Consider the following 26,746-nt stretch of genomic DNA (forward strand, 5'->3'; position numbering starts at 1 on the left):
GTTGTCCTGCAAATTTTGCGGGACTAGCTATCGTAGAAATATATTGCAAAGATGTAGCTAGGTTCCGGGCTCGAAGCCTGGCTCGGCACACAGTTTTTGTCCACTAGGAAATTTAATAACATCACACAAGTCGCTGCAGATGATGGTAGCAATCCCGTAGGCTGTGCTTTAGCCATTTCTGCGCGTTAATCTTCTTATTGTTCGTCTGTTTTACCAGTGTCATCACTAGACCACGGATTTTTAGGTCGTAAAAAAGTGTGTTTTAGGCACCTAAAATAGGCTCCTTCAGTAGTTCATTTAGGCTATACAAAACCTAAAATAGGCTCTAATAAAAATGATGCAGAGAAAATAAAAATAAATTAAAATACACAGTGTCGACAGTATGAACATCTTATCAGTCATTAAAACAAGGATAATGAATATTTACACAGTTACACAGCACAGCAAACTACAACATTAATGCTGAACGTACCTCCAAATATTTTTGAGTTCCTGCAAGAAAAAGATCTCCGTAAAAAGGGTGTGGCAATGGTTTAATTAATACATTCGTAGTTTCACATATTCTGACCATAGTTGGCTTCACAATAAATAACCAAAATCTTTTCTAGGTTTTCTAGTGAAAAACTGTGGCGCTTGTCAGAATCAGTTTATACGCTGAAAAAGAACGTTCTACATCAACAGATGTAACAGGGGCGTACTTCATTTTCGGCACATGTTGGTCAGGAATGCTGCAGTCAGGAATGTTGGATTTTCCACTAAGTATGTCGGCAGTTGCGCACAACTCTTTCAGGCCAGTGTTCTTCTGCAAAACCGTTTGCATTTTTGCCCGTACTTTTTCCCCTACTTCACCTGGCGCTTCATTAATTTTCATTTTGACTTCTTCAAGCAATGAAATACTGTCGTAGATAGGTCCCCTTAGCCTTCTAATTGTGAAATTATTCTTGCCATAAATGTGTAGTGGGCCCTAATGTAAGATAAGTCCCGTTTTAAAGACGAATCTTTGAGTAACTCCATTGCTGCAGTTACGGATGCAGCATCCTCCGGTATATTTTCAACCACCTTCTGGACAGCTGAGAGATGCGTACTGTAGTACTCTGCTGCCATCAGCGGGTGACAACTGGCTCTGGCGGCAATGGGACATCTGGAAGCTGTTCTTTGAATGCCTGTATTCTTGATGGTGCCTTAACAAAAATTTTCTTCACCATAGATATTACTTTATTTACTTTAGGAAATTGTAGCCGTACTTGCTTTGCTATGCGGTTGATCCCATGCACTACACAAGTTACGTGCAGCATCAATGGGTAGAATACTTTTAATAGTTGAAACGCTGCTATCATATATGCAGCAGCATGAGTGACTGCCAGAAGCACCTTTTTCTCATCCACTCCGTTTAGGTATAGCACCGTAAGCCCATTGTTCACAAACTGTGCTATTGTTTTTTGGTTAGCATTTGCAAGCTGTTTTGAGTAAATCAAATGAGCCCTGGATGGAGCATCTGAATCTAGCTTGCCAATAATCAGGTTTGCAATGTAACGGCCAAGACTGTCAGTAGTTTCATCCACAGAAATCCATATACAAGATTCTCCAACATCTTCTCGGATTCTGTGCAATGCAGCATTGTAAGCTGAATCCACATAATTCTTAAGTAAAGTTGACTCTGCAGGAATAGACTGATGGCAGTACTTCTCAAGAAAACCTCTGAAAATAGGGTTTTCTAGTTTTCGAAAGGGGATGTTTGATGCCACAAGTGCATGACACAAATCACTGCAGAACTTTTTTTTTTCGGAGGATTCACCAGATTTTTTGATTAAAAGAGTTTGCTTCAATTTTGACTTTCGTTCAACATTAGCTTTATGTGCGATTCCATCTGCATGCTGAGTTAAGTAATATTTCTTAACACTCGAAACCTAATACGAGAGAAAAGGGAAATGCAGTTAGAATCGCATATAAAGAATATTTCGTATGGACTGCCTGTAGACAGCAGCGAGAAAATGCGCGAAGGGCAGTAATTTAGTTATAGAGGGCGTCTACGATTAACATTGTGATTTTTTAATCCGTGCTCAGCTTAAGGCCTATGAAACCGTTTCTTTGCGAAAATACACAGCTGGCCAGAATCCTACGAACGAAATATTTTGAAATATAACATTTAGTACTCCCACGTTCGATTCTAATGTGTAACTCAAATCTTTGACCGGTTCCCATTCGCTCACCGAAGTTAAGCACTGTCGCGCTCGGCACGTACTTGGATGGATGACCATTCACGCGTGCCGAGTGCTGTTGGTAGTAAGGCAAGATAAGGAATTGTAAACAGTCTCTAACGACCTTCGCCTTCGACGAGACGTAAAGCCCTAAGTTTACTTCCTTTTTCTAATCTTTGAAAACACAAGAACTCTATGTTAGATTAACGAAATAGGTACTTTTTAGGATTTTGATACCGAAAAAGGTAAAATTAGGCCTCAACGTCGAAATACGCAATTTTAGGTCCTATAGAACTAACGGTATTCAGTTTAGTTAGTCATGAAACGCATAAGTACCAACTTATATGCAAATTGGAAAAAAATGGTTCAAATGGCTCTGCGCACTATGGGACTTAACATCTGAGGTCATCAGTCCCCTAGAACTTAGAACTACTTAAACGTAACTAAGCTAAGGACAACACACGCATCCATGCCCGAGGCAGGATTCGAACCTGGGACCGTAGCGGTCGCGCGGTTCCAGACTGAAGCGCCTAGAACCGCTCGGCCACACCGGCCGGCTGCAAATTGGATCTTAGGAAAAAAAAATAGGTTTTAACCTAAAGATCCGTGATCATATTTTTTACATATGAATAATAAAACACCTATAAAGAGTATTTGGTATTAACAGGGATAGCTACATAAAAAAAGACCGAAGTGTTAGGCAAATACGAAACATGAGCGCGTATCAACTAGCCACCTTGCTGCACGCTGGGCAGAAAATATTTTTTTCCATCTGTCGTATAGTGTGGAAAAACTTGGAGCCACTCTATTACATGATGAAATAGGCACTTTTTAGGATATTAAAGCCGAAATAGGCAAAAATAGGCACTAACGTCGAAATAGGCTTTTTTAGGTCCTATAGAATTAACGCTATTAAGTGTAAATAGTCATGAAACGCATAAGTACAAATTTTTATGCAAATAGGAACTCAGGAACAAAATAGGTTTTTACCTAATATCCGCGGTCTAGTCATCACACATGTTGGCGTTAAAGGCTTTTGCGGCTGGAGCTTGATAAAACTGAAACAAGTACCTGGTAACGGCTCCAGCCACGTCCCGTTAACTTGGTGTCACTTTGTAGGGAAGAACTCAGCCGTAACTACGGAGATTTCAGGAAAGCTTTCTTCCTTTCTAGAAGTACTGATATTGAAAGGATCGTCTGTTATTTGGAGCAGCAAGACATATTCGTATTTCTTTTGCAGACGCTGTAGAACTTGGTGAAAAGCTGCGAACTTTCTAAATGTTATCTTCCGGGGGACTTCCTTATTGGTTTCCGATAGTCGCCCGTTGCTGTCGAGAGTGCTCGTGCCAAGTTGAGGGCGACAGAGCGAAGGCGGCGTGGCCAGCAAGTTCGCCAGGCCGCGCTCGATACGTCTGTTCGTTTCTTTTGGGGCTTCAGGTTAACAGACATTTTCTCAGGTAGTAATATCTTTCTCGAAGGCCATTGTGAACATTAGCTAATTGTCTATAAAATTTCTGATTCACGTCTACTGAAGCCGCATCTAGGGCTGTTTTCAGAACTTCGAGAACTCGATGTAACAAGTCGTGGGAATTTTGCCTTCGCTGGTATATGCCAGTTCAGAATATCTGACCAGTCCGTAACACCTGCAAGTCGGCAAGACTTTGAGCTTCAAACCAAAAACAAACTCAGTTTCCGCACACAGACGACGTTACTGTTTTTAGACAAATAACTCAGTATTTAGCAGCATTGCACCGGTTCTTCCGTCACAGTATGTTCTATGTATGTACGTGGGGACTTCAAAAGTAGTTACACATCGTCCACGCTAAGACCATGACGCAACAAGAATGGGGCATTGCCAGAAGAGAGCACATGTTCCTGGTATGCTGCAGACGTATGTCTGCTGCAGTAAGGGAAACAAGTGCATCACACATTGCGAGTGAAGTGGCGCGGCTCTTGTAAACTTACACCAAACTACGCGAGACAGTACGATTCTTGTGGGGGAAAATGTCTACATTGTACGAAGATTCGCCGTGGATTTCTGGTGGAACATGGTCGAAATGCAGAGTCGCGTCAAGCCATAGTGAAATGGAGCCAATAATTTGACCAAGGCCCACAGCCCACAGAAGTGGACACGCTGACCGTGACATAAGGCCATCGACGTCGACCACAGGCGACGACATCCAGCCAATCTTTTCGGCAACATATGGGGGAAAGAGATTCTCCAATGATGAGGACGTTCATAAAACGGTTCTCGAATGGTTTCGTGACCAAAGAGCGGACTTGTGCTAGTGAGGAATTGAACGATTGGCAGATCGTTCCGACAGTCTATGTTGAAAAGTGGTGTTGTGTATCTGTGTCATTTGGAAGTGTAGTGCAGCAGTCAAGAAAAGGTACTGGGTCTGCTGCAGTAATATGTTCCTTACTTTCTGAATTCCTCTCGTATGAGGAAGAGATACGTGCCCACCACACGTTTAGTAAATTCTCACGAAGGCTCCATCGTGGAGGAAGAACATGACTAGAAACCCTCAGACACATTATGTGGAAATGTAGAGGGACACCGTCCAAGTTTAAGATATACTACTAAAATAGTTTTTCAGTAAGGTTGACAAATAGCTACCCAATACAGTAACAAAGGTCACTATTGGCAATTAAATCACTGAATAGGAAAGGAGCCGAGCTCCTCGCTCATGAGAAGCCCTCCAAGAAACGCTGTCTAGTCTCTTGAATAAACGTGGTGGTCCGTCAATGCAGGTGGCGCCTCGATGCTCCGAATATTACAAACTAGTACTGCATTGTAATAATGCATTTAAATATCTCAAAACGGAGCAGGTAAACAGCTTTTTTCTGGAACTACGTTACCGAGCTTACTGCTTTCATTGTGTTGTAGTAGTAGTAGTAGTAGTAGTAGTAGTAGTAGTAGTAATTGTTGTTGTTGTTGTTATCTTCCGACCGAAGTTTGATGCAGCTTTTGCGTAATTGTTGCTACCTACGAGGGCATCCACTTGCTTACTGCCCCAAAGCCTTATCCTATTTGATATACCCATGTAATCTCCAGCATTCTTCTGTGGCACAGCGTTTCAAAAGCTTCAATTCTATACTTGCTGGATTGTATATTGTCCACATTTCACTTCCGCAAATGGCGAAACTCAAGACAAATTCTTCACGGAAGACTTACTAGCGCTCAAATTTACAAGCATTGTTGACAAGTTTCTCTTTTTCAGAAGATTTTTCTTCTGTTACCAGTCAACATTTCATATCGTGTTTTCTTCTATAATCAGTCATTTTCCTACCCCACTACTTTCAGTGTTAGTTTTATGCTTTAAGGATCATTTGCGCGATTAATCGTAATGATGTGGAACGAGTAAGTCATTTTCTATACATGTTACTCATTCATTTTTAAATAAGGCTTCATTCTGACCATTTACAGATGTCTTTCTTATCTAATTCCCCCAGAATCACCTAGCTTAATTCGATTAGACTCCTCTGGCATTGTTTTATTTTTGTTGCTGTTCATCTTAAAAATCTCTTTGTTTTCCCTTACTGCTTGTTCAGTGTACAAATTGTATAACACTGAAGTTGGGCTGTATCCTGTCTCTCCTCAAACGCTGCTTCCCTTTCATGTCCTTCAACTCTTATAACTCCAGTCTGTTTCCCGAATAAGTGGTAGGTAATCTTTTGCTCCCTGAATATTACCGAGCGAGTTGGCGCAATGGTTAGCACACTGGACTCTGATTCGGGAGGACAACGGTTCAAACCCGCGTCCGGTCATCGTCATTTAGGTTTTCCGTGATTTCCATAAGTAGCTTCAGGTTAATGCTGGGATGGTTCCTTTGAAAAGGCACGGCCGATTGCCCTCCCCATCCTTCCCTAATCCGATGGGACCTCGCTGTTTGGTTACCTCCCCCAAATAGTTAACCAACCTGAATATTACCCTCGATAATTTCAGTTCCAAATATTGTACTTCAGTCAGCATTTTCAAACGCTTTTTTCGAAACCAACAAGTGCTGAAACTGTAGCTTTGCCTTTTTCAAAATCTATCTTCCCATATATGTGGCAGTAGTGTCCATATTGGTAGGCGTGTTCCTGTGGGATTATCAGTATTGCCTGGCGTCTTCTTGCAATTCTCTGGATTCCAAATGAAGTACTCCCAGTTCGGCAACTCCCGATCGTTCTACTTTCCTGTAGATATTTGTGTTAGTATCTTGCATCGTGGCTTATTAAACTGATCTGTCAGCAACTGCAATTTTACATTCTGCTTGGAGTATGATGGTATTTCGCGTGTCTCCTATGTCATGCATCGTCCGTCTCCGTAGCGAAGTGGTCGTAGTGTCTTATTACTTCGCGGAGGTACTGTTACTGATCTTTTCTGGCACTCAGCCTCGTAATGCCAATTGAGGAGCTACGTGAGTCAGAAGTAGCGTTTCCATGTTCTAGGAAACTGACAATGGCCGGGAGAACGACGTGTTGACTCTACGCATCTCTGTACCTCATCCGAACGACGCTATTAGCAGAGGATGGCTCGGTGGTCGATCGGTAATGAATGGTCCGTCAGGGCTAGAATGCGGAGCTCGTAAATATGTCATGGCTCGTTCTCTCAATGTCCTTTATAATTTTGAGGGACTTTCATCTACTTCAGCGGCCTTGGTCCGAATTAGGCATTTTCAGTGCTCTTTCAAAGTATTCCCGCAATGTAGTGAAACCTATCTCGCCCTCATTCGTTTGATCCTTCCTTCCTTTATTTTCTTTGCTTTATACAACTTTTTTATATTACTACCGCATTCCAACATTCTCTTCAATGCTTGGTACTGATCAGAGTTCTTGAAGTTCATACACCTCCTCTTTTCTCTAAATTTTTCATCGCTGTTCGAGGCTGCCCAGCGAGTTAATTCCTCGCCGTACTTCGCGCCTGTGTAGCAACAACTTGTTACTTGTATATCGCCGTGAGCTCAAGCAGTCCCGATTTCCGTGTATATTCCGCCTTCAGAGCACTGGTATTTTGTTGTTTCTATATAAGCGGGCTTGCCTCTTCTGGAAGTAAAAGTATCAGAGAATTAACATTCCACACAGTACACGTCTTGTATGCCCTCTATGTAATACATATACTTAATGCTGACAACGCACGACAGAAATCCTATAACCAGTAGTATCAACAGTGGTACACAAGTTGAGACTGCGTCACGTATTCTTGCATTCTTTATCTTTTATGTTGACTTCCAGTTGTTTCTCAGAAAACCTGGAGGAATGTTACACGTAGCGTCGATTTTGGTTCGCACAGGCCACGTGATTCGCAGCAGTGAGTTGATTGATATATGTCAGGCTACGGTAAGAAAACGCTGCTCTTTGACCAACTGAAATAAAGTTAGTATGTGCCCTTTGCGCTTAGGTGATTACTGCCTCATATACGACACAGCGCTGACAGGCAATCCCTGTTACTCTCTGATAGAGCCTCGTGCAAATATGGTATGTCTATTTCACCTATTTCCTGGTGTTAGTTCATGTTTAATTTGTGTCTGATGCGACTGTAGACCAAAATTTGTCATGTGAACAGCTGGACTATCTTTCAACCTTAATTTGACACATTGTAAACGGTGAGACATTGAGAAAGACAGTTGTTGTAGCTTGTGATGAGTGATATTTTCGGTAGCCAAATAACAGACGATGGCAGAAGCAAGCAGGATATGAAACGCTGACTGACAGTGCCAAGAAAAGTTTTTTCTGAAAAAGGGAGGTATATGTTAACATCTTTGCTTTTTTCGTTTTTCCGTCTGGATCTGAAGACTAATCCCAGGAACCACTGTAGGGATTTAGATATAGTTTCCAGCAATAGATAGACCGACTCACAAAGAAGGTTTGTGTGTGTGCAATTTATTACCGCAACACCAGGCAAATCGTCCATCCGTGGACACTTACACACGAGAGAGGCGGCTTGTGTCGCTGGTACAATATAAATTCAAATGTCAGGGACGCTTTTCTGATGTACCGAATGGATAAGTGGAGTGTGGACTCGGTGTTAAAAAGGCAGACTGACACTTCCAAATATTTATTCAAACTAAACATTCACAAGGTTATCTGTTTCATTATTAACAGTCAGAATTTTATGTCCCAGCGGACAATTAAAACAGTTCACTAAGATTTTGAATTTAAAACTACAGCTGATTTCCTTTACGTTTCAAAGTTTCTTAAAATTATATGGTAAGGAGAATTAAGAAACAACAATAATCATTTAAACAAGCTCGGTCAGCGTAACGGACATAAAGTTACGTAACAATGAGATATAACTTAAATAACTAATTAAATAGAATGCACACAAGGGAGGCAACTGTCCCATAGTCAAGTAACGATGACAGTAATCAAAAGCTTTCGTTAAAATTCGAAAGGCTTGACGATCAACCACTTAGTAAAACAATAGAGACACCTCAGTCAGCTGCAGAGCCGGTAACACAAACGGCAGTCACTCACCATTCACTGGCAAATGGCGTCGGATTCATTCTATTGACAACATTTACTGGGTATACACCGCCCATCCAAGAACATCGTATATCAGACACATTTATTCAGGCAATAATTATTAATTAGTGGAAGGAAACCAACACCACTAACAGCTGGTCGACACGGGAAATTACCAAAGTCGCGAGACAACTACGGTGACAGCGTTGGACGAAGATAACTTCCTTCTTAAGTTAGCTTCCTATAGTAATAACACAGCTGTTTCAGGTCATAAGTTAAGCAGTGGTATAAAATGAGAACTTTCACATAAGGTCCCACAAGAATCAACTTTCAGATCTTCATCAAAGGAGATCGGTTGCTAATAGCAATCACTTAAGTAAATTTGCACTTAAGAATGAAGACACGCCTTTAGCATACTCAAAACAAGTTTCTATGCACCTCTCCGTGGCATGCTTTCCACTCCAATCCAAAGTTTCAGACTCAGGGTGCTTGTGCTACACACAACATACAAACGCCGTATCAACCCGCCATGACATGGCCTGTGGCATTCATAAAACTCAGAAAGGCTATAGGGGAATGAGAAACAATCTGAGTTAGCTACGAACATCTGCTACTAATACAGCCAATTCAGCGGTACAATCACAACCATTCGAAGGCAAGGATCTTAAAAGTGGAATAATTCGCCCACTACAAGTATATACACTCCTGGAAATGGAAAAAAGAACACATTGACACCGGTGTGTCAGACCCACCATACCTGCTCCGGACACTGCAAGAGGGCTGTACAAGCAATGATCACACGCACGGCACAGCGGACACACCAGGACCCGCGGTGTTGGCCGTCGAATGGCGCTAGCTGCGCAGCATTTATGCACCGCCGCCGTCAGTGTCAGCCAGTTTGCCGTGGCATACGGAGCTCCATCGCAGTCTTTAACACTGGTAGCATGCCGCGACAGCGTGGACGTGAACCGTATGTGCAGTTGACGGACTTTGAGCTAGGGCGTATAGTGGGCATGCGGGAGGCCGGGTGGACGTACCGCCGAATTGCTCAACACGTGGGGCGTGAGGTCTCCACAGTACATCGATGTTGTCGCCAGTGGTCGGCGGAAGGTGCACGTGCCCGTCGACCTGGGACCGGACCGCAGCGACGCACGGATGCACGCCAAGACCGTAGGATCCTACGCAGTGCCGTAGGGGACCGCACCGCCACTTCCCAGCAAATTAGGGACACTGTTGCTCCTGGGGTATCGGCGAGGACCATTCGCAACCGTCTCCATGAAGCTGGGCTACGGTCCCGCACACCGTTACGCCGTCTTCCGCTCACGCCCCAACATCGTGCAGCCCGCCTCCAGTGGTGTCGCGACAGGCGTGAATGGAGGGACGAATGGAGACATGTCGTCTTCAGCGATGAGAGTCGCTTCTGCCTTGGTGCCAATGATGGTCGTATGCGTGTTTGGCGCCGTGCAGGTGAGCGCCACAATCAGGACTGCATACGACCGAGGCACACAGGGCCAACACCCGGCATCATGGTGTGGGGAGCGATCTCCTACACTGGCCGTACACCACTGGTGATCGTCGAGGGGACACTGAATAGTGCACGGTACATCCAAACCGTCATCGAACCCATCGTTCTACCATTCCTAGACCGGCAAGGGAACTTGCTGTTCCAACAGGACAGTGCACGTCCGCATGTATCCCGTGCCACCCAACGTGCTCTAGAAGGTGTAAGTCAACTACCCTGGCCAGCAAGATCTCCGGATCTGTCCCCCATTGAACTTGTTTGGGACTGGATGAAGCGTCGTCTCACGCGGTCTGCACGTCCAGCACGAACGCTGGTCCAACTGAGGCGCCAGATGGAAATCGCATGGCAAGCCGTTCCACAGGACTACATCCAGCATCTCTACGATCGTCTCCATGGGAGAATAGCAGCCTGCATTGCTGCGAAAGGTGGATATACACTGTACTAGTGCCGACATTGAGCATGCTCTGTTGCCTGTGTCTATGTGCCTGTGGTTCTGTCAGTGTGATCATGTGATGTATCTGACCCCAGGAATGTGTCAATAAAGTTTCCCCTTCCTGGGACAATGAATTCACGGTGTTCTTATTTCAATTTCCAGGAGTGTATTTCGACTTGAGCAACTGTAAATGCGGACCGCCATTGAATACAGCAGAAGCATGGGGGGTAGGAACACATAAGATGACGTATCGCACACACATACTGAGGCACCAAGGTACCATCGGTTTGTAATGGAGGGAAGTGTGCGATGGATGGAGGGGGGGACGGACTTAAAACTGTAGAGAGGGAGAGACAAAGGATTGACAGTAGCAAGCAGGTTCAAGTGGGCAGATGTAGCAGTACTTATGTAGAGATGAAGCAGCTTGTGCGAAGCACACTGCGGTGACAAAAGCCGTGGACTCCCCAAGTCGTTTGAAGTCCTCTACAGAAATAATGAACCACGCTACCGCTATAGGCATCCATAATTGCGAAAGTGTTGCCTCTGTGCAGGATGTTGTGAACGAACTGGCCTCTCGAATGTGTCCCGTAAATGTTCGTTGGAATTCATGTCGGGCCGTCTAATTCGCCAAATCATTCACTCGTATTGTACAGAACATTCTGCAAACCAGTCGCGAACGGGGTCATGGAGCATCGTCATCCATAAAAATTCCGTCGCTTTTTGGGAACATTAAGTCCATGAATGGCTGCAAATGATCTCCTAGTAGCCGAAGGTAACGAGGACGTAGTCAGTCCCATGTAAACACAGCCGACACCATTATCCATTATGGAGCCACCACCAGCTTGCCCAGTACCTTGTTGAGAACTTGGATACGTGGATTCGTGGGTTCTGCGCCACACTCGAACCCTACTATCATTTCTTACCAACTGAAATCGCGGCTCATTATCCAGTCGTCTAGGGTCCAGCCGACATGGTCACGAGACCAGGAGATGCTCTACAGGTGATGTCATGCTGTTAGCAAAGGCACTCACATCGGTCGTCTGCAGCCATAGTCCATTAGCGCCAAATTTCGCCGCACCGTCCTAACGGATAGGTTCGTCGTACGTCCCACATTGATTTATGGGTTTATTTACCGCAGTGTTGCGTGTCTGTTAGCACTGACAACTTTCCGGAAACACGGCAGCCTTCGCTCGTTAAGTGAAAGCTCTCGGCCACTGTTTTGTCCACGGTGAGAGGTAATGCCTGAAATTTGGTATCCTCGGAACACTGTGGACACCGTGGCTTTGGGAATATTGAGTTCCCTGGTGATTTCCAAACTGGAATGTCCCATACGTCTAGCTCCAACTGCCATTCCCGCGTTCGAAGTCCATTTATTCCCGTCGTGCGACCGTAATCACGTCGGAAACCTTTTTAATTTGAGTACAAATGATAGTCGCGCCAGTGCACTACCCTCTTACACATTGTGTACGCGATACTGCCATCTGAACACGTGCATACCGCTATCCCGTGGTCGTGCGGTAGTGTTCTCGCTTCCCACGCCCGGGTTCCCGGGTTCGATTCCCGGCGGGGTCAGGGATTTTCTCTGCCTCGTGATGACTGCGTGTTGTGTGCTGTCCTTAGGTTAGTTAGGTTTAAGTAGTTCTAAGTTCTAGGGGACCGATAACCATAGATGTTAAGTCCCATAGTGCTCAGAGCCGTATCGCTATCTCATGACATTTGTCACCCCAGTGTGCAATACTGTGGCGATCTGCCTTAAAGAATAGAACATAACGGGGGAAGGAAAAAGATCTAGAGGAAAATAGTCTAAAAACCCCTTATTAACATTCACTGAAGGAGAAACGGAATATGACTAGCCACATTGTATTTGACCCAAGTTGTTCCCGAACGAGAGCCAGAGCCATTGGTTTCTCCGATTCAGTCCTTCGCTTCATGTGCGTTTCTTATTCATCTTCTTTCTTCCGAATGCCTATTCTGATATATACGTTGTAGGTAGTTTGCATATTATTGTACGTCAGAGCGTTGTACAGCTGTTTCGGCTGGCAGAAGTATCTCACTTTTCAGCGGGCAGCCCCACGCCCAGTGCCGGTGTAGCGTCCCGCCGCACTGGCAGGAGACGCTTACTCAGCGCCACCTGTTGCTCCGCACTTAACACACAGGGCACCTGTCGCCTCCACGTCTGCTGTTGTTTAAACAGTTTACGCGCCTCTATTGATCGTCTCGCTGGTCCAGCCAGCGGCGCTGGTGCACTGTGGCCGGCTGCGTGACATACGTGTAACTAATGTGCTGCTCTGTATCTACAGCTATTCTCCGCAACCTATTTCAGTGGGTGACGGACGGTACTACTGGTACACCTCTCTCTCTCTCTCTCTCTCTCTCTCTCTCTCCCTCTCCCGCCCCCCTCCCTCGCTCATTTGCATCCGCGAATACTGCGTAGAAACAACTTATCGTTTATTTTCTCCTCGCAGTCATTTCGTGCTGTGTGTGTGAAATGTTACCCTGCTCTTCTTGTATCTACACTTCCGAAACCTCAACAGGAAACCAATCCGTGAAGCATTACACCTTTCTCGTAGCGTCCAACTGCCTCTTCCGACCATAAAATGACATGAAATACGGATATTACAAATTTAAGTAAGAAATTTGTACAGTGGTGTTTTGTCTTAATGTGAGGCGTGTAAAGTGTTATTTATACGTGGCGGTGTATGCAGGCAGTGTATTGCTTTTCCATGTCGATTTTGTAGGTGCTTGACAGTGGCGCTTAGTCAAAATTAGCTGATCTCTCGATTACAGAAACTTCGCATTGCAACCTGTTACGGACCTTGTTTACGTTTATTAAGCATGTGGAGGCTGTGGATTCCCACAAATACAAAATTTGTTGTAAACAGTTGTATTCATTTATCGCATTATTCCAAAAACGGTTCAGCTAACTCCATCCTGCGATTACACTCGTATGTCCTTTAGGTTTCACCAGAATATGTCAAGGCTTCACTGTCTTTGATGCTGAATTATATGCGATCTTCAGGGCGCTAGAGCAGATGTGATGCGCCGTGCCTGCTGAATCCCTCGTCTGTTCCGACTCCCTGGGTGCTCTTCAGTTTTTGCAACGCTTGTATCCAGCCAGGTCTGGGGAAGGAGGTGCCTTTCTGCTGGATGGCAGGGGTCATGGGGATTGCGGGGAACGGAAGGCGGATGTAGCAGTCAAGGAGGCGTGGCGTGATTCTCGGTTAGTTCAGTGTGCCATCCTCCTTCAAGCTATCAGCTCGCTGTTGAGGTACAGAGTCATTCGACGACAGGACGAAGAGCGGCTCGAAATAACAGCTGCTTCTAGTAAAGTCCGCAACACGACCGCGGCATAGTTCCTTCCAGCCACGCAGACGGCGTGAGGTCGTCCTCACTTACCGTCACATAGACCACAACCCTGTGATATATGGCTTCTTGCTCCGGCGAGAGGAACCTCCGACGTGTGGTGCTTGTGGAGTATACATCGTTGTATGCCATATTTTACTACTGTGTTTTATTTTCAGACCAGAGGCCAAGGCAGATTTGCCGACGGATCTGCCCTCTATTTTAAGTGACATTCAAACGAATGTGGTTAGAGTTTTAAGGTTTTGTGATACATGCAACACGCTTCGTAAGATTTTAGGGAGATTCTTAATGTGTTAATTGGGTGACTACCTCACTTTTGTCTTTTATAAGTGGTCAGCAAATCACATACCCTATGTTGTTCTTTTAGCTCTTATCTCGTATGTCATGTTTTACACTCAATTTTAGTATCTTTAAGGCTATCTACAGACTGCCTCATCCCTCATCACTCGGATTGTACAGAACATTCTGCAAACCAGTCGCGAACGGGGTCATGGAGCATCGTCATCCATAAAAATTCCGTCGCTGTTTGGGAACATTAAGTCCATGAATGGCTGCAAATGATCTCCTAGTAGCCGAAGGTAACGAGGACGTAGTCAGTCCCATGTAAACACAGCCGACACCATTATCCATTATGGAGCCACCACCAGCTTGCCCAGTACCTTGTTGAGAACTTGGATACGTGGATTCGTGGGTTCTGCGCCACACTCGAACCCTACTATCATTTCTTACCAACTGCAATCGCGGCTCATCATCCAGTCGTCTAGGGCAGTCTGGCAGTCGGTTCAATTCCTCGTCCGGCCATCCTGATTTAGGTTTTCCGTGATTTCCCTAAACCGCTCTAGGCAAATGCCGGGATGGTTCCTTTGAAAGGGCAAGGCCGACTTCCTTCGCCGTCCTTCCCTAATGCGATGAGACCGATACTTTAGCTACTCTGTCGTTTTAGTTATGTTTTAATCATAGGTGTAGCACCTTTTGCGCTTTCTCCGTTGTCTTACGGCTTGTAACATAAAGTGATTGTGTGGGTCAAATGGGTCAAATGGCTCTGAGCACTATGGGACTTAACATCTGTGGTCATCAGTCCCCTAGAACTTAGAACTACTTAAACCTAACTAACCTAAGAACATCACACACATCCATGCCCGAGGCAGGATTCGAACCTGCGACCGTAGCAGTCTCGCGGTTCCGGACTGAGCGCCTAGAAGATTGTGTGGGTCAACGCGAGTGAGGTGGGAGTGAGCTAGTGTGTGTGTGTGTGTGTGTGTGTGTGTGTGTGTGTGTGTGTGTGTGTCATTTTGTAGGTTTAGTCGTCAATGTGCGACAACCTTTTTAGCCGTGTTTTGCACATTTGTTTCTTCTGTTATTTCTAAGGGCCCTGATAACACAGCTATTGAGCGGCCGTAAACTGCAAACACACACACACACACACACACACACACACACACACTCTCTCTCTCTCTCTCTCTCTCTCTGTGTGTGTGTGTGTGTGTGTGTGTGTGTGTGTGTGTGTGTGTGTGTGTGTGTGTCCAAAAGTAAATTTTATACGTCCAGATAACGCGAGTGACTTGTCACACGTCGTTAGTAATTTTTATAGCTTCAGCAACCGGAAAATTAAACTTACTGACTCATAATTTTTTGAGCACGTCAGTTTTTGTGTTGGGATTCCAGGTATGGAGCCAGTTCGTTGACTGTTAGGACGGAGTAAGATGATGGCTAACAACTGAGGTTCAGCATCGTATGGAGACAGGCACTATTCACAGTCGCAATAGTTTCTCTTGAGATTACGGATTATATAGACCACGAGACAAATTGCCGAGCGAGGTGGCGCAGTGGCTAGCACACTGGACTCGCAATCGGGAGGACGTCGGTTCAATTCCTCGTCCGGCCATCCTGATTTAGGTTTTCCGTGATTTCCCTAAACCGCTCTAGGCAAATGCCGGGATGGTTACTTTGAAAGGGCAAGGCCGACTTCCTTCCCCGTCCTTCCCTAATCCGATGAGACCGATGATCTCGCTGTCTGATATCCTTCCCCAAAACAGCCCCAACCCAACAACGTAAAGTGTAGTTGTTGTTTAATTGCTATGATGAGGTGGCTCCACCCATCGTAGACATAAACTCCAAATCATACTTTTGCCCGTCCAATTTCTTCCGCTGCTCTACCTTCACTTGTGGATGTTCTGCATCTTCTTTTATCGATAGTCCCAATTAACTCCTCTCACTAAGTCATTTCTTATCAGAGTGCCATACTTCAAGATCCTATTCTGTGTTACTGACACATAACCAACACGGATTCAGAAAATATCCTTCTTGTGCAACACTTATTTCCATGAAGAAATGAGTGCTGCTGACAAGGGATCTCAGATCGATTCCATATTCCTAGATTTCCAGAAAACTTTTGATACCGTTCCTGACAAGCGACTATTAATCAAATTGCGTGCATATGGACTATCGTCTCAGTTGTGTGACTGGATTCGTGATTTCCTCTCAGAGAGATCACAGTTCGTAGTAATAGACGGTAAATCATCGAGTAGAACAGAAGCGATACCTGGCGTTCCGCAAGGTAGTGTCATAGGCCCTCTGCTGTTCCTGATTTACATAAATGATCTAGGTGATAATCTGAGCAGCCCCCTTAGATTGTTTGCAGATGACGCTGTAATTTACCGTCTAGTAAAATCATCAGACGATCAATTCCAGTTACAAAATGATCTAAAGAGAATTTCTGTATGGTGCGAAACGTGGCAATTGGCACTAAACAAAGAAAAGTGCGAGCTCATCCACATGGGTACTAAAAGAAATCCGATAAATTTTGGGTATACGATAAATCGCACAAATCTAAGGGCTGTCAATTCGACTAAATACCTAGGAATTACAACTACGAGCAACTTAAATTGGAAAGACCACATAGATAATATTGTGGGGAAGGCGAAACAAAGACTGCGCTTTGTTGGCAGAACACTTAGAAGATGCGACAAACCCACTAAAGAGACAGCCTACATTAGACCTGTCCGTCCTCTGCTGGAATATTGCTGCGCGGTATGGGATCCTTACCAGGTAGGATTGACGGAGGACATCGAAAAAGTGCAAACAAGGGCAGCTCGTTTCGTGTTATCACGCAACGACGGTGAGTGTCACTGATATGGTACGCGAGTTGGGGTGGCAGTCACTGAAACAAAGGCGGTTTTCTTTGCGGCTATATCTGTTTACGAAATTTTAATCGCTAACTTTCTCTTCCTGATTTTGTTGACATCCATCTACGTAGGGAGAAATGATCATCATAATAAAATAAGAGAAATCAGAGCTCGAACGGAAAGATTTAGGTGTTCCTTTTTCCCGCGCGCCATTCGAGAGTGGAATGGTAGAGAAGTAATATGAAAATGGTTGGACGAACCGTCTGCTAGGCACTTAAGTGTGAATCGGAGAGTAACCATGTTGACTAGTGTATGACTGTAAATGAATGCTGTGGAAGGGTGAATCACACTCTATACGGTGTGGCAATCCGATGAAACAGTTTGGGTTTGTTGAGTGCCGGGAGAACGTTACCTACCATCATGTATAATGCCAACAGTGAGGTGTGAAGGAGATGGTATTACGGTATGGGAGTGTTCTTCGTGGTAAGGGCGTGCTGCCCTCATTGTGTTTTTTTTTTTTTTTTTTTTTTTCCCATCAGTCTACTGACTGGTTCGATGCGGCCCGCCACGAATTCCTTTCCTGTGCTAACCTCTACATCTCAGAGTAGCAGTTGCTACCTACGTCCTCAATTATTTGCTTGACGTATTCCAATCTCTGTCTTCCTCTACAGTTTTTGCCTCTACAGCTCCCTCTAGTACCATGGAAGTCATTCCCTCATGTCTTAGCAGATGTCCTATCATCCTGTCCCTTCTCCTTATCAGTGTTTTCCACATATTCCTTTCCTCTCCGATTCTGCGTAGAACCTCCTCATTCCTTACCTTATCAGTCCACCTAATTTTCAACATTCTTCTATAGCACCACATCTCAAATGCTTCGATTCTCTTCTGTTACGGTTTTCCCACGGGCCATGTTTCACTACCATACAATACTGTACTCCAGACGTACATCCTCAGAAATTTCTTCCTCAAATTAAGGCCGGTATTTGATATTAGTAGACTTCTCTTGGCCAGAAATGCCTTTTTTGCCATAGCGAGTCTGCTTTTGATGTCCTCCTTGCTCCGTCCGTCATTGGTTATTTTCTGCCTAGGTAGCAGAATTCCTTAACTTCATTGACTTCGTGACCATCAATCCTGAAGTTAAGTTTCTCATTGTGCTTAAGAGAACAAATGCACAGTGTTACGAACACAGCTTACAGCACTGTGCATCTGGTACAGTAGAGGAACAGTTGGGAGGCGATGATTCTGTATATCGGCATGAAAATACACCCCGTTATCCACTGAGATGACAGAAGTTGTGGGATAGCGATATGCACATATACAGATTGCGATAATATAGGGTACAAAAGGTGTAAAAGGGCAGTGCATTGGCGGAGATGTCGTTTGTATTCAGATGATGAAAGTGTAAATATTTCCGACGTGATTACGGCCGCATTGCGGAAATTAAGACTTCGAGCGCGGAATGGTAGTTGGACCTAGACGGAAGGGACATTCCATTTCGGAAATCGTTAGCGCATTCAATATTCCGAGATCCTCAGTGTCGAGAGTAGGCCGAGAATACTAAATATCACGCATTATCTCTCACCACGGACAACGCTGTGGCCGACCTCTGTCACTTGACGACAGAGAGCATCGGCGTTCGCGTAAAGTTGTCAGTGCCAACAGACAAGCAACACTGCGTGAAGTAACAGCAGAAATCAATGTGAGATGTACGACGAACATGTCCGATAGGGAAGTGCGGTAAAATTTGGCGTTAATGGGCTATAGCAGCAGACGACCGACTCGAGTGCCTTTGCTAACGGCACGACATCGCCTGCAGCGCCTCTCCTGGGCTTTTGGTCATATTAGTTGGACCCTAGACGACTGCAAAATTGTGGCCTGGTCAGATGACTCCCGATGTCAGTTGGTAAGAGCTGATAGTAGGGTTCGATAGTGGCCCAGACCCTACGTAGCCATGGACACAAGTTGTCAACAATGCATTGTGCAAGTTGGTGGTGGCTTCATAATTGTATGGATTAAGTTCACATGGAGTGTACTGGGTCCTGTTGTCCAATTGAACCGATCATTGACTGGAGATGGTTAAATGGTTCAAATGACTCTAAGCACTACGGGACTTAACATCGGAGGTCATCAGTCCCCTAGACTAAGAACTACTTTAACCTAACTAACCGAAGGACATGACACACATGTATGCCCGAGGCAGGATTCGAACCTGCGACCGTAGCGGTCTCGCGCTTCCAGACTGAAGCGACTAGAACCGCTCGGCCACATCGGCCGTCCTGGAGATGGTTATCTTCGGTTACGTGGAGACCATTTGCAGCCATTTCTGGACTTCATATTCCCATGATAACGCGCTATGTCGCTGGTCCACAGTTGTTTGCGACTGGTTTGAAAAACATCGTGGATAATTCGAACGAAAGATTTGGCCACCAGGTAGTCCAATATAATCCCATCAGACATGAGCGTACCCAGCGAGGGGTGGGGGGGGGGGGGAGCTGCCCCCCCCCCCCCCTTACAAAATCCGGGAGTAATTTTTTCGTTTTCGGCACGTTACTGTCGGCAAATCCTAGAAGATTGTTACTGAATTAATAAGTTGTATTTTTAAACAAGTGCATTCTTATATTTAAAATGTTTATTGAAAGCAGTTTTTCACTAGTTTACTGTTTTATTTAATAAGAAGTGCTGTATGTTGTCTCGAATCCTTGTTTCCTGAGACTAGTATGACCTGCCCCCCCCCCCCCCCCCCAGTTCAGATCCTGGGTGCGCTCTTACCGACAGATATTAATGGGAGGCAGTCGAGAGGTCAGTTCGTGTACAAAATTCTGCACTGGCCACAGTTCCGCAATTATGGACGGCTATTGAGGCAGCATGGCTCAATATCGCTTCCAACGACATGTTGAGTCCATGCCACGTCGAGTTGGTCCTTTGCCCCGGACAGAAGGTCGTCCGACACAATATTAGAAGGATCCCATGACTTCTGTCACCTCAATGTGAATAAAAAATCTGTGAGGCGGCTGTTTGTGGATAATAACGTTTTTGGAACGGACTGGCTTGCCGAGAATCCCGACTTGGAACCAGTGAAATACATTTGAAACGAATTAGAACGCCTACCTCGCTCGAGACCCTTAGCGTCCAACATCAGTACCGTGTCTGGCTTCCGCTCTTGAGGAAGGATGAAGTACCATCCTCCACAGACGCTGAGACATCTCATTGGAAGTTTTCTCAGGAGATCTAAAGCCGTTAGAAAGGTGAAGAATGGACCTATCCCATATTAATATAGGCTAATATGTTCCTGTTACTTTTCATCTTCTAATGTGCTTGCAGCGGCCAGCCACGGCAGCGTCGGTGGTCGGCGGAGAGCCGGCAGCGGACTGCGCCGGCCCGGAGGCCAGCCTGCCGGGAGCAGACCCTGCCGAGGCGCGACACGCCCCGACACTGACGCCCGCGTCGGCGCCGTGCCGCGATGAGCGTACGGGGCCGCAGGAGCCGGCGGAGGCTGCGGCTGCGTCCGCGGCCGCTCAGCCCCCGGTGCCGCAGATCCAGGCCGAGGTGTACGACGACGGCGGCGAGCCCGCGCTCGCCATGGACGTGACAGAGCTGGAGCTGGAGCTGGAGGCGGAGGCGCTGGCCGCCGGCGAGTCGGCGTCGGCGTCCATAGACGGCGAGGTGCCCAGCATCGTGCTGGAGCCGGCCAGCGCGCCCACCGCCAGCCAGGAGGACGGCACCGACTCGCCCTCCCGCGCTCCCGCCAAGGGCCCGTCCGACGAGGAGGCCGAGGCAGAGGCGGAGGACGGTGCCGAGCTGGAGCGCCGGCGGGCGCAGGCGGCGCCCCGACTCAGCCTCTCGCTGCAGCCCGAGGCGGAGGCGGCCGCGGCGCACCGCAAGTCGCCCGTCACCGTCCAGGAGTGGGTCGACTCGCTGCCTGGGCCCGTGCCCGCCACTAGGTCGGTGCTCCTCAGTCCTAATTAATATTCTGTAATACTTAACCTTAAACATAAGACACCGTTCAAAAGAATTACGGGAACGTGTTCATCAACATCCGGTATGTTAAAATTATTTCGATACAGGCGGTATAGCTCGCGCAGGATACGGGGGCCGATCCGAAGTGACCAGTTTTCATTCAAAGTGCTGGGCGAGTTCATTCGGTTGTTCGCAAGGGGAGGCTGACGAGAGTTTTCCACCTTTCGGCCGGTCAGCGATGACGGAATCGAGGCACGTACCCCGCAGTCTTTCTCAAAACGATTTTACAGAAACTATTCGGTAAAAAAAATTACATTTTCGCTTTAGTTATGGCTATATAAGTTAGGTTCATCATCTCGTTAATGGTCGTAGTTATTATGATACAAATACCAAACAAAGTTTTGCATCACCGCGGTTCCCAGAACTCCCGAAGATGGACGTTGACTGTGTATATTCTATTAGAGACAAAAAAATGGAAATGAGCGTTTGACGTCTTACGGGGCAGGTCCGGCCGCGCCGGATGGGGATGAAATGATGATGAAGACAACAGTACACCCAGTCCGTGAGCGCAGAAAATCCCCGACCCAGCCGGGAATTGAACCCAGGCCCCTTAGTACGACAGTTCGTCACGCTGACCATTCAGCTATGGGGGCGGATGTATCACAGACAGTCCCTTTGACTGTTAAGAGATGTCATTAAAACCGCCCAAAGATGTAAACAATCGTGCATGAGAATCGACTATTAGACGAAGGGGGTCCGATAGCCGATCTGTACCAGTCATTCCACCAGGAACGAGGTACACGGCTCGTGTTGCCTATAGTTCAACCATGTCTAGACGGTCAATACCGCAGTTAGATCGGGTCCGCATTGTTACTTTGTGCCAGGAAGGTCTCTCAACAAGGAAAGTGTCTCGGTGTCAACCCAAGCGATGTTGTTCGGATGTGGAGGAGATACAGAGAGACAGGAACTGGCGATGACGTGCCTCGCTCAGGCCGCCCAAGGGCTACTACTGCAGTGGATGACCGATCCCTACGGATTATGGCTCGGAGGAACCCCGACAGCAACGCCGCCATGTTGAATAATGCTTTTCGTGTAGCCACAGGGCGTCTTGTTACGACTCAAACTGTGCGCAATAGGGTGCGTGATGCGGAACTTTATTCCCGACGTCCATGGCGAGGTCCGTCTTTGCAACCAAGACACCATGCAGCGCGGTACAGATGGGTCCAACAACGCGCCGAATGGACCGCTCAGGATTCGCATCACGTTCTCTTCAAAAATGGCTCTGAGCACTATGGAACTCAACATCTGTGGTCATCAGTCCCCTAGAATTCAGAACTACTTAAACCTAACTAACCTAAGGGCATCACACACATCCATGCCCGAGGCAAGATTCGAACCTGCGACCGTAGCGGTCACGCGGTTCCACACGTTCTCTTCACCGATGACTGTCGCATATGCCTTCAACCAGACAATCGTCGGAGACATGTTTGGAGCCAACCCGATCAGGCTGAACGCCTTACACATCCTGTTCAGCGAGTGCAGCAAGGTGGAGGTACCCTGCAGTTTTGGGGTGGCATTATGTAGGGCCGACGTACGCCGCTGGTGGTCATGGAAGGCCGTAACGGCTGTACGATACGTGAATGCCATCCTCCGATCGATAGTTCAACCATATCGGCAGCATATTGGCGAGGCATTTGCCTTCATGGACGACAATTCACGCCCCCACCGTGCACATCTTGTGAATGACTTCCTTCTGGATAACGACATCGCTCTACTAGAGAGGCCAGCATGTTCTCCAGAAATGAACCCTATCGAAAATGCCTGGGATAGATTGAAAAGGACTGTTTATGGACGACGTGACCCACCAACCACTCTGAGGGACCTACGCCTGATCGCCGTTGAGGAGTGGGACAATGTGGACCAACAGTGCCTTGTGAACTTGTGAATAATATGCCACGACGAATACATGCATGCATCAATGCAAAAGGACGTGCTAATGGGTATTAGAGGTACCGGTGTGTACAGCAATCTGGGCTACCACCTCTGAAGGTCTCGCTGTATGGTGGTACAACATACAATGTGTGGTTTTCATGAGCAATAAAAAGGGCGGAATTGATTCTTATGTTGATCTGTATTCCAATTTTCTGTACAGATTCCGGAACTCTCGGAATCGAGGTGATGCAAATCTTTTTTTTTATGTATGTATTTACGTGAAAGTAAGACACTGCGAGAAATTGGGAAAACTGTGCAATGAAAAATAGAGGTCGGTATGATTTCGCGTTTTGCGCACATTGCACAATACGTTGTTGCGTATGAAATTTAGCTAACATATTGAATTGTTCTTTAGACTTTCTGTCTGTCACCAATCTTGAGAAAATAGATCAGATGTAGCACACTCATTTGCGATCACGCCGCGCCAGCGATAAAGCCAGGGTGAAATATCCACAACGTTCCTCATATTTCATAAACGGTTTCAGATATCGAAGTGAGATTTTGGGCAACGATAGCACGCAAATAGCAGAGTATTTTACCATATCATTATTGTGTAAAACTTCAGTATCTGCCGTCTTGTTCCATTAACTACAGACTTTCGTGTGACAGAATGTTAGTGTTAAGGGCCACCGATAGCTCGTGAAACGAAAAATGCTGTGGATTTTGGAACAACAAATGTGAAGAAGCTACACGATTTTTTTTTTACCGAGGATGTGATTTTTCATATGCTACTGACTTTAGTTTTCCTCAGTTTCTCACTTGATAAATCACTGCTTCAGAATTCTCTCGCAAGTGTCTGCACAACATGTTAGTGAGTTGAGACAGTGTAAACTCCACTGTGTTTTAGCAAAAGAAGCAAGTTATTACATGGCAACTGGAGAAATGTATAGGTTTTACTCAAAATTCGTCACTCATGGCACTTCACTAAAAGTTACAAATGGTTAAGAAGCCAGAAGAAAATAAATCGCTGCAGTTTCAGCGGAATTCTTTTTAGATTCTAACGAAAGCAGAGGTGACAGTAGATCTTTTTGAATGATCACCATGCAATTGTGGGTGAGAGGCCCCACTTAATACTTTTAAAAAAAAGTGAGCGTAGGCTTCAGTTTAGAACGGCCCTTTCCTTCCAGCGCTCGACATTTCCCCTACAGTGCTCTGAGCCACCCCCCACTACTGCCTCTGTCCCCACGCTACCCCAGCCGATTGGGCATCTAGCGGCCGCGGAATTTTGCGTGCACTATGTGGTCTTATTGCATGGCTTTAGATCTTCGCTTTCAATGTAGGTGACAATTAAAATCATTCACCTTCTGTTGGCTGCGTTAAGGATTAGTGTCAGGTGACCCTTCAGAAGGAAGTGACTACTGGTCTCGCAGTGTTTTCTACAGAGGTACACAGATAGCAGTTGTCATTTGTGGACATTGTATTCACGCAAGAACATGCAACGTGACGTCTTAATGCAATGCAAGTTGCAACGGCAATCTGTTTGATCCAAAAAGGATGGACGTTCTGTCAAGTCTCTGTATGTGGCAATCTCTCTCCACGTGTAATCCACAGATTTTGGACGCACTCTGAAGAGACTGGTCAGCACACAAGGTGAGTTAAAGAACGTTGCTGAAACAGTAGAACCCCACGTGAAGACCGATATCTGGCCACCTCTTCGTTGTGCCAAGCACTGAGAGACGATCCCAGAAGGGCCACTGGAGCTGCTGTATTCAGTCAGACCGCAGTGAACAGGTTATGAGAAAGCACCTTACACCCAGACGTCCCATTTGTACCACACTTGACACATCATCTTTCAGCTTGCCGTTCCCATGTCAGTTAGCAACTTCGGCTTTGACGAAACGAGTTATTCGCAGACGAGACCAGATATCCTGAGGAGACCCTTACTGAGTGGTATCTCCCAAATGTTGTCTAGGAAATCGACAGATTCCAAGGTTCTGTGATGTTGTGGGGAGGCTTCACTGTTGACAGCCATTCGGCTCTTATTGTTCATTCTCGCCTCATCTCCAAGCAGTACATCAAACAGATCCTGTTGGACCATTTCGGGCTTCTGCACGCGGTGGTGGCTCTGAATTCCTTCTAATGCCAGGGTCCATATGGCGGGCGTCAGCATGGATATCTTGCGAAGATTGGACATTGAAGTAATGGAATAGATCCCATCGTGCATATGGGGAACATGAATGACAGAAGTGTTCATGGTCGCCCCGTTGCACCACAAAAAATGGCTCTATGCACTATGGGACTTAACTTCTGAGGTCATCAGTCCCCTAGAACTTAGAACTACTTAAACCTAACTAACCTAAGAACACCACACACATCCATGCCCGAGGCAGGATTCGAACCTGCGACCGTAGCGGTCGCGCGGTTCCAGACTGTAGCGTTGCACCACAGGTCCTCCAATAATTCTCATGGGCTCTTATTGAAGAATGGGAGCAGACACCACAGGTTTCACGTCCATAGAGATACGGACCTTTTCACGTAGGCCAAGCAGTGATTTAAGCACAAAGTAGACATACACTTTAATGAAGCTCTCAGCCAGGAGGAAGGCACCCAGGACGACGGGATGAATGATTGTTTCCACCTCGTTATCGACACCTGTCGAAGATTACAATTACTTTAGAAAGATAAAGGTCTAATTCGGTAACATGCCTATTCTTGAATTTTTTCGGAATGGAGAATGGCAGGCGCGCAAAGTCATTTTCCCCTAACTCTTTTAAGAAATGTAGTTAAAATAAACTGTTAAGTTTGTTGCGACATTGGTAAATGCCTGAAATGTTGGCTCTCGGTAATTTTTGGATTGCAGTTAGAACTGGTGAACAAATTTACTGTGAGGACGTTATTCACCAGGGTCCGCCACGGCGTTCCAAACTGCAAGCAAGCACGATGTGCTGCACGCGTGCTGGCCAAGGCTCCACCTGCCTCTGCTTTGCTCGTTCTTTCTCAGAAGTACTCGGCTTAGCGTAACATTTCATTCAGTATTCCACGGCGATACAAAGGAAACTAAAGGGCAGAGTCAAATGTTAACGGAGCGAAATCGAATGTTAAGATTTCAGGATGTTTCCGAATTAACACTCATTCCTCACATTAAGTCTCCCTCTGCTTACTCTTCTCCATGGTGCCACGAATCTATTTATAATGTGAATTGTACTAGAAATGCAAGACATGTGAAGGGCCTAGTTGTGTTCTGCCGCTTCAAGATGGAAGACCTAGATTCTGTTGCGCTTCACTAACTGGATCTCTTGTATAGACGTCGTTGTCTCGGCGCAGATGTAGTTCGCGAGTTCGTTGTTCTTGAATGAGGCTCTAAAAAACTGGTGTGGTGACTAAGGCAATTGATTCTACTAAATAATCTGGTGAGTTCAAATTAGGGAAGCCAATAGTTCTTGTATTTGACAACACACGAAGCAGATAAAGCTATAAACTGCTAATACGATGTTTTGCATATCTTCGATTACAAAGTCTTAGGTTTCACAGTTCATATTGGAATCAATCAATCACAATCCTATTATATTAAGTCTTGTAGAAAACATGTTCAGAAAAATTAGGTACATTGTTACTCTAAATCTTCTCTGCTTTGCACACAGTCGTGTTATTTGAATACAAAATTGTGTGGCACGCATCTGAGATAATTATTGTCCTGTCAGTAACGCGATCCGTACCGTTCAGTCCCACGCTCTACAGTGACTAGACAGCCACAATCACTTTGCTTTGT

The 26,746-nt window shown here is 45.9% G+C and overlaps 1 protein-coding gene across 1 annotated transcript in view; it reads left to right on the forward strand.

The window, feature by feature from the left end:
• The first annotated feature begins 20,397 nt into the window (after positions 1 to 20,397).
• LOC126252303 (uncharacterized) overlaps positions 20,398 to 26,746 on the forward strand; it is a 259,042-nt gene continuing 252,693 nt past the window's right edge. The window contains exon 1 of the mRNA XM_049953185.1: positions 20,398 to 21,029. Within this exon, the coding sequence (XP_049809142.1) occupies positions 20,398 to 21,029 (632 nt within the window). The remainder of the gene's footprint in view (positions 21,030 to 26,746) is intronic.

Source organism: Schistocerca nitens, chromosome 4 (genome assembly GCF_023898315.1).
Source record: "Schistocerca nitens isolate TAMUIC-IGC-003100 chromosome 4, iqSchNite1.1, whole genome shotgun sequence".
In the NCBI taxonomy this organism is placed as follows: Eukaryota; Metazoa; Arthropoda; class Insecta; order Orthoptera; family Acrididae; genus Schistocerca; species Schistocerca nitens.